The sequence below is a fragment of the Mus caroli genome, unplaced genomic scaffold (assembly GCF_978045245.1).
Source record: "Mus caroli unplaced genomic scaffold, Mus_caroli_1 scaffold_3, whole genome shotgun sequence".
In the NCBI taxonomy this organism is placed as follows: domain Eukaryota; kingdom Metazoa; phylum Chordata; class Mammalia; order Rodentia; family Muridae; genus Mus; species Mus caroli.
This window is the reverse complement of record NW_028227258.1, coordinates 46,175,992-46,185,004: the sequence shown is the minus strand read 5'-3', so window position 1 is coordinate 46,185,004 and position 9,013 is coordinate 46,175,992. Positions and strand designations below refer to the sequence as shown.

The 9,013-nt window shown below is 40.5% G+C and overlaps 1 protein-coding gene across 1 annotated transcript in view; it reads left to right on the top strand.

Annotated features, from left to right (window-relative positions):
• Positions 1 to 1,521: 1,521 nt before the first annotated feature.
• Positions 1,522 to 9,013, top strand: part of Col11a1 (collagen type XI alpha 1 chain) — a 186,192-nt gene continuing 178,700 nt past the window's right edge. The window contains exon 1 of the mRNA XM_021159058.2: positions 1,522 to 1,713. Coding sequence (XP_021014717.1) covers positions 1,611 to 1,713 — 103 coding nt within the window. The 5' untranslated portion in view covers positions 1,522 to 1,610. The remainder of the gene's footprint in view (positions 1,714 to 9,013) is intronic.

Below are 9,013 nucleotides of genomic sequence, written 5' to 3'. Positions count from 1 at the left end.
TATGACTGAAATGCTAACAGTAAGTCCTGCCTTCTAGTCTCTGTGTAGGTAGAGAAAAAGGAAGTGTTCCTTCAAGGCTTCTCTATGGAGTGCGTAATGTATGCTGGTACCCTGTTGGACACTTCCTACTTCTGTCCATTGCTGGACATTGGACATGGCACTCACTGTTGGAGAGACATGTTTCAGAAATGATTTAAAACACAAAAGACCAATCAGGAGGATGGAGGAATTCAAATATGGGGAAAACTGACCAGGGAATCGAATGTATAGATTTGAGGGAGGTACAATGAGGAGGAGATGGGTTTCTTAGAACCACTTCCCTCTTGTTAGACTTTGCTAGTGGAGTGACCACGTTTTCAGCCCTAAGGCTCAGGGCCAGGCCCAGTAAAGAAACTGGACTGGACTGGTTGGAGAATTCTGCAGGCAGCTTTCCTGTCCTTCTCTATTCCCTGCTTTTCCCTTTCATCCAGTATTAGGATTCGCTGGAAAAGCAAGTGAATGATTCCCTTAGTTTCTACTGCTATGGGTTCTTGGTCTTTCCTCTTTTCTCGAAGACAAACCCCTCAGTGAGCTCTGGGCAGTCTTTGAACATTTGAGAAGCTTAACTTTCATCTCACCAACTAGATTTTGCCTACAAGATGAGGATTTTGATCTTTAGAGTTCCTTCATGCCACCTTCATTAGTCTCTAGTTAAAAAATATTATTAAAACACTTTTGGATGCAGGCAGCACAGAGCCCACTGGTTCCTGATTCCATGGCTGCCTTAGGAAGCAAGGTTTTTGGAGATGGATAAGATTACAGCTGCCAGTCCAGGACTCCAGCCATGGGGCCAGTGAACATGCTGGTTTTCTCCCCTCTTTCCCCTCCCACCTCCTAAGAAAGAGGGATTCCCAGACGTGCAAGTAGAGCGCTTGGTTTTTATTGAATACAGAAGCTACTCGAACGTCCCGAGTGCTGCGGGGCTGTCCTGCAATTCCTTTCATTCCCAAAGTGCAGGAGTCCAGCTTTGGTCCCGCCTAACTCCCTCCCATTTCTTTTCGGGGGGGATTTGAGGAGGGGGGAGGAGAGGGAAGATGAAGGGTGGCTGGTGGGCTGGGCCTGCACAGAAGTCTGGATCCTCCAGGGAGAGACTGGGCGGGCTCAAGGCTGCGGGGAGGCCTGTGATTGGGTATGACCTTCAGTCGGCTTGTCAGTTTCTCGGGCACACGGGAGGCGGGAGGAGTGGGCGGAGGAGGGGGCTGCGCAAGCCTCTTGTCCAGCCCACCCACAGCATGAAGCCTTTAGGGGTGCTCAGTGCTTTCAGCTTTTTTTCTTGAAACCCTTCATCTGCCCTCAGTCTGAAGGCAGGGTCAGGCGTAGGACGGGTCCCGGGGTCGCAGTCTCCTGCGGGCCACCCCAGAGGGAGAGGAGGGGGCGAGAGACAGGAAGGAAGCAAACCATCAAATTGGAGAAAAAAAAATTAGAGCCCTTTGACTTTTTTTTTTTTTTTTTTAAACTCCCTTTCCCTTCCGGATGGCTGTGTAGCGAACGTAGGCGACACCTTGGAAGGGACAAAGTTGGTCTGCAGTGGCAATTTCGTGGGTTCACAGTCGTGAGCGTGGGGCTTGGAGATGGAGCCCTGGTCCAGGTGGAAAACGAAACGGTGGATCTGGGATCTCACCATCTCAACCCTCGCCTTGACTTTTCTCTTCCAAGCCAGAGAGGTCAGAGGAGGTAAGGAGGAAAAAAAAAAGTTTGGGGAGGTGGGACATTGCCACCCGGCTTTCTTCTTTTTTTTGTGCTCTTCCCCCTTGTCGTCTCCCCACTTCTTTTAAATAAAATCCAGATTGTAGTTGCTACCAGGTTAAGTGTGGAAACTGGAAACAGCAAGATGGATGTAGGCGGGACAGTAATGGGCTAGGAGGTAGGTGGCAGGATTAAAAGATCTGTCAGGCACCGGGCAGGCAGAGAACACCCGTCATCCCTTCTCATTTTCTTTGCAAAAAGGAAAAAAAAATTACCTTGAACAGGAAGGCAGTGGTACAAAGCTTTTGTTTCAAGAACAGTCTTTACTCAGAGTCCTCTGTCCTTTGAACCAATCTTTGGGTTTCTTCGGGTTCTAAAGGAGATATCTTTTGAAGGGTGAACTGAGGAGAAAATACTGAGAAAGAGTATAAAGTGAACTGTGATAAACTTCTTTGTCTGCAAGGAAGTGAAAAACGGGCTGCTTTTACTTTGGGGGATATAAGAGAAACCAGGGGGGATGAAGCTAGAATATTGAGAGCACTTTGTGTGTGGCATTTTGAAATGCTTCTCAGCGGAACACATTTCCCAGACGATAAAGTGGAGTTCAGGAGTGCTCGGGGCAGAAGGGGGGGGGGCAGTTTCCCCTGATGATTAGCCCCCCTCCTCTCCATGACCCCCTCATCCTCACTCATCCCTTGTCCCCTCCAAACAGCTTATTCTTGCAGGTTGGACCTACAACTCTCTTGGAGGGCGATGAAAGTCTCCAAGCAAATGGGGTGGTGGGCAGACGACTAGGGATTGGGAGGAAGAGGAGGGGGCCTGGGATAGGAGGGGGAAGGTAAGGAAAAAGTTCCTACGTGGCACTACCAAATATTGAATGGCCAGACCTGTGTAGCTGACTGTAGCCCTGTCAGTACCGGAGGAGGGAAAGCGACTTCACTCCTCCCTCAGCTTGCCTCCTCCCTCCCCCGCCCCCGCCCTTTCCCGAAAAGGCATCTGGCTGCAGCGGTCCCTTAGGTGCTGTAGACTCGGCTGGCAGGAGAAAGCCCTTTGAGTTGGTGAGCCGGAGCAATTCACAGTAGAAAACCAGCTTTGTCAGGACTGCAGAGAGAAGCGGGGAATAGAGAGGAGAGGAGAGAATGGGGTTGGAAATGCCAACCCAACTCTGAAGGCACAGGTTTAGTAGAAACCTGAGCCTGGCCTTTGGTCTTGTTGCACAAATCTGAGCGTTCCCTAAACAGAGTTAGCACTTCAGGGGGGCCAGCCCTAGCATCTGGAACAGACAGCTTCTCATTCATTCTGTGATGAGCTCTGGTGACCCTAGGCCACAGTGGGGCTCAATTCGATTTTTTTTGCAATGATTGAGGCTACTTATGTTGATTCGTTTCAACTTCTTCAAGGATAAATATAAGCATCTTTGAAAGTAGACTACCTCAAAAATTGGCAGTTTACTTTTTGGTATTCTGTCCTCTTTTGGGTTGGGCAGTTTGGACAGCAGTTCTGCCCTCTGCTGGTTTTCTTCAGCAAAGGAAAGTCTATTACTTAGTGATATTGAACAAAATGTTACTTGCCTAAGGAAGAATAGATTGCTGTTTTATCCCAGCTTGTCCACATACACAGCTTGAATAGTTTGAATATTCTAGTGACAGTTATTTAGGAGTACAGAATCTGAGACATTCTGCAGTGATTACCCATATAGAGGTTACCTGAATGCCTTTTCTGCCTTGAGATATTTTCTTTGCTTTTTCACACTGGGGTTTCAAGTCAATCAGATTCCCATGTTTTTAGGCTCTAATTTTCTATGTGAAATCTTAACAACACATCTGAAACACTTTTAGCAAATATCTCAGTACTCCATCACATCCATTGCACAAAATTATGTTTCCTATTGTATAAAACTAAAGAGCATGTGAAAAAGTGAAGCACCAGGTCATGCTATTTCTAATGAAATATTTTGAAAATAGTATAAGTCATTAAATAACTTCATGGCAAGATTTGGGTGTTTATTTTAATGAAGTTGGCAGGTACTCTCTACATAGTGGAAAACTACTGTTTTATTAATTCAATCTTGTAGACCTTCATTTTTTAAACCTATTCAAATTCATAAAAGAAATAATAGTAAATAAATACTTAAAAAGGAAACACCCTCTCAACTCCCCAGTCACTAAAGAAGGAGAAACTAACTTTGTCTCTGGCATTTAGGAATGTAGCTAAAGGGCTGAGTAAAATTAACATGGCTTTCTAAAGCAGGTATCTTATTCTAGTATTATACTGACTTAATAGGTTTCCCAAAGATGTGTACGTATGCTTCAGTGGCTTAAACAAAAGAACATTTAAAATGGGATGGTTTTCATATAAAATTAAAACACTATTATAAACTTTGTAGAATATTTCATAATGTTTTCATAATAAATTTAGACTCTAAAAACAATATATACAAGAAGGTTTTGTGGAGTTATTTTCGGAAGAGAATGGATTAATGAAGTTGACTGTTGACTTCACATATTATTTGACTTTGAGAATCTAAAGTAACTTGAAAGTTTCCAACACACAGTCTCTACTATGATTTCACATACAATCACACACACACACACACACACACACACACACACACACACACACACACGGGGGCAGGGGAGGGAGGAAGGGAGGGGGAGTGGGAGAGAGAGAAAGAGAGAGAGAGAGAGAGAGAGAGAGAGAGAGAGGCTGAGAAATGCTGTTATTTAATGAGTATTCATTGACATTAACTTCTGTTTTATGTTTGCTATATTTGCCTATGCTTCACCTCCGGAATTCAGGGATTAAGTGTGTGCATAATTAGTTCAGAACTTACTATAAACAGGGCCTGGGATGTATGTGAAATTTACAGTGACTGAGTTATGCCTGTGTTCAAATACATAGTTTATTGTGTGAGTTTGAAATCACACAGTACCTGGCTAAAGCTTAATACAGTGACTGCTCATACCTAGTTGAACTAAAAAACCCAATCCTAATGGCCTTCCACCTTTACCCGTTAAGCCAAGTGAGTCTTGTAAACTGTTGATAAGTTCTACGAGGGATTTTAATGGCTTGCCAACCCTGAGCAGTCAGTGCTGCAGAAGTGCTCTTTAGAGTGCCCGGGATCAGCAGGTGAAATGGTGCTGGCTCCTGAGTGTGCTAATTCAACCTGTGAGAACTCAGGCTTGTCTCTGTAGTTCTTTAATTAGAATAATTAAAACAGCAGGCATGCTCTTGCTAATAAGTGCAGTACTTGGAAGGATAATTAATATTGTGTCTTTTAATAAAATGTAAGAGCTCATGGGTAGAACCTTTTTTTTTTTGCATGGATTATATATCAAAGATTAGTTGGAGTGCTGTGTATTTATTTAGTTAACAAGGATTCTTTCAACTACTGCCCATTTGGTTTAGTATCATAATGTGTAATTTACAACAGTTTGAAACAAGATTAAGTAAAAATGAGAAATATATGTAAAGAGGCAGCATGACTGTTTACTGTTTAATTTTTTTGATTCCTTATTTTCCTGAGCTTGTGACTAAAATAAAGGGGGCAACACTGTTTAAATTAGTCTTAAAACACAACAAGGTAAATACCACTGAGTTTTGTATTGGGTGGGTGGAATTTATTTTCTAATATCTTTTCCCGAGGCAGATTTTACTCGTTTTTTTTTAAGACTCTAGTTTGTTTATCATGGTTTATTAAAAAAAGAAATTCAAGAGTACTTTTTCACAGGCTGACTTATTTAAAGGAGTAAAAAGTGCTCAGATAAAATCTCTCTCCTGAGAGTTCTAGGGCTTGAATTTGCAGCAAGTGCTAATCAGCGTCCTTTTGCATTTTACTCAAGAGGAAACGGGGGCACAGAATGGAGCTTTTTAAATAATCCTTCTCATAAGGAACATTAAATATTGTAAAAGGTTTTCTGAGTGTGTAAGATGAAACTGTATAATATTGATACACATTTTCTTTCATATACATCTCAGACTTGGTGCCATGGCCAGGTTAATGTGATGTGCTGGGGTTTTGATTAGCAAGAAGGACAGTACTTGATATGATAGTATAAGAAAATCAGGTGGAATGCATGTAATTTCACTTTCCTAAGTTTGGAGAAAGTCAATGTCTCATTATTTGATCATGCACATATTGCTAATGCAGCCAGGGACGTGAATTGAACATCAGATTACCAGCACTGGAGTAAAAAGGGTAGCTATTTCTAAAAAACTTTTGTGTACATTTATTGTTGGTTGAAGACATAGTGTTTAGCAATAGTAATAAAAGTAATAGTAATAGAAAACACAATTTCAATTTCAAACACAATATATGTATATATTACACATACTTACACACATATACTTATATATATATATGTGTGTAATATGTTTATGGAATATATATGAGAATATGTCATTTCTGCTCTTTTCCTACCAATTCTAATCATATGATAAATATCATATTCATTGTAAGACTTTTATTTATGTGTCAGAATCATGATGTTGCACTTTCATACATGTTAAACATTTTCTAAATATATAGTTGACTTTGAAAAAAAATGAGAGACTATGGTAGCTAAGATTCAAATAAAAGTCGTTATTCTGGATTGCTAAAATATTTGAAACTACAGAAACAGCCTTTACATTGGAAATAACTGTGTAGTTAATTAAGGAAGGACCCTGTCTAAATGGCTGGCCATGATGTCTGCTCTACTGTGCACTTCTGGTATCACAACAGTAATTGTTAGCAAGTAAGAAAAGAATATTTTTTTTACCGCAACATTAATTTCAAGAAATAGTATCTTCATGTCTTCTGAATGGAGGATCATCCCTTCTTTCAGAAGTCAATGTTCCTAGGAACCTGAGGCAGTTATGATGCAATGGTTTATCAGGAGTTCTTGTAATATTATTTAACAGTACTTAGGTGTATGAGGGTTGTGCCTAATGCGTCTTATTCTTAACTCTAAATAATTTTGAATGATTTATTTTTAGGTACTTCAAAGGCAGAATTTTATTGTCTCAAAAGCACACTTTCTCCTACCAGTCATTTGTGGAGAAGTAATTAAGAGCGGTTGACGTAACCACTAAGAATTCATGCTCTGCATTTCTGCCTTTACTTCCCTCATTTAACACTGAGGAAATGTGACCTAGGCTAAAGTGGAAAGAGGCAACTTCCTCTCTCCCTGTCTGTCTTCCTCCCTCCTTCCTGCCTTCTCCTGCCTTGCTTGCTTGCTTGCTTTGTTTTACTAGTATTTTCAAATTATAGTAGTTTTATTTCCTAGTAAAGAGAGAGAGACATAACACAGATGTTTTAAATGTCACAACCTTCCTTAAGTTCTCTTACTTCAGTCTATTTAAGTGACATTCTGGGCCATTTCCTGTATCCTTCCTAAACTGGAACTTTTAATTTTACTTGCAATTTAATAAAAAAAAAAGTATGGCTTTTCTTTTAATTTAAAATTATGTCTATATTATTAGAATGCATCTAGTACATTCACTTCTCCTTTCACAACCATAATATAGTTTGATTTGTTGGGGTAAGAGGTTTCTTTTTAAAAATTATTCTTTAATTTTCAGTTGTGTCAGGATAACATGAATAGTGCTTAGCTTGCAGAGAAGATGAAACGACAATTCTAAAGTGATTTAGAGAGTAATATCTATCGATCAGTTGCAGTCTCTGGCTTACTACTGACTTGGCTAATGGTTCTTTAGACATTGGCTGATCACCAGGCCTACTGTTATCTGGTAAAACAAACTCATTGCTTGCTGCTGTGGAATTAGAGACAGTGCTATTAGTTTAGCAGAAAGAACTCAGAGAAAAGAAAGGTTATCGGATTTCAGAGTAAGAGAGCAGCTTAAATACAGCTTGACAAATGAGAACTAAACAAACCTGTGTAAAAGTGCCCTAGCGCGATCTACTTATGCAACCCCCTCAAACCCCACTCTTTTCTTTTTTCCCCCTCACCCCCTTAAAAAGCATTTCTTTCTTATTTTAACCAAATTTAATTGCTCTTGAATGGCCCTGGACTGTTCAGCACATGAAGGTCCCTATTCACAGAATCTGAGCTCATAGAATATCAGTAGAGGCTTCCTTCCTCTGTCTCACTGGTAAACTGACATCCGGGCTTCAGAGAGCGAACCCTAGACGGCATGGCATGTGCTGGTTGGCTTTGCTTCTCACTGTGATTTCACATACAACTTCCTGAAAGAGTAACTGCCAAAAAGAGCCCTAGTTGCAATCTTGGACAAGGCTCTTAGGAACTCTCCTGCATTTTCATACCTGGTGGTTTTAGCCTCTGCAGGAAAACAATAGAACTGGTGTTTGTCTTTTCTTCTTAGACTAGAGTCTAACAGCTCAGCACAGCCTGCTGTCGTGGTTCCTTTGAAATGTTGATGGTGACTTATTTTCATTGAGAACTAAAGTTACTGTTGAAATGACTTAATGTGGTATAGAGAAACTGTGTGTCCAGACTATGAGAGAGCTTTTCTCATGCTTCCAGTCACACTGTTGCTGACCCTGCATTTGTGACATGGTAAAGGCTCTTGTCTTTATTCTCCAGATTTTGGATCTGATTCTCTAAATTATTTGTTTTCTTCTCTATTTTATGTATGTGAGTACACTGTCGCTGTCTTCAGACACACCAGAAGAGGACATCGGATCCCATTACAGATGGTTGTGAGCCACCACGTGGTTGCTGGGAATTGAACTCAGGACCTCTGGAAGAGCAGTCAGTGCAGCCCTATTTGTTTTCTTCTTACTCATCACAGACACATTCATACTTTATGTCTTCAGCTTTACCTCAAATATCACAGATCTACAAAACTTTTCTTCATATCTTCTGAACAACTAACACTACATACTTGCTTGGTATATACCAGGCTGTGTTGTGTATACTTTATGCAGAGTATTTCTTCATTGTGATCCATTTCCCAGGAATAAACTGACATAAAAGATCCTGATTATCTGTGTGATAACTAGTAAACAGAAAATAATTAGATATTGTCTACTCAAGGGTCAGGCATGGTCTTGTATCAGAGTGTTAGCATTTGTCTTCCATACTTCAATGGATAGTTTCTGTTTTTCATAAACCTTTGGTTTATCTTATGATTGTGGTGCACTGATGTCTAAAATTAGTATGCAAATCTTACAACATGTCAACTGTATAAATGCCCTGAGTGTCTCTAATGGGGTACTAAATAGAGGTCTTGCTAAACTACAGTCTTACAATTAAAATTACTTTTTGGCCTACATTTAAGTTTAATGGTAAAAGTCTAGTGCTCTTACTTTTTGTCCAAACCTAAG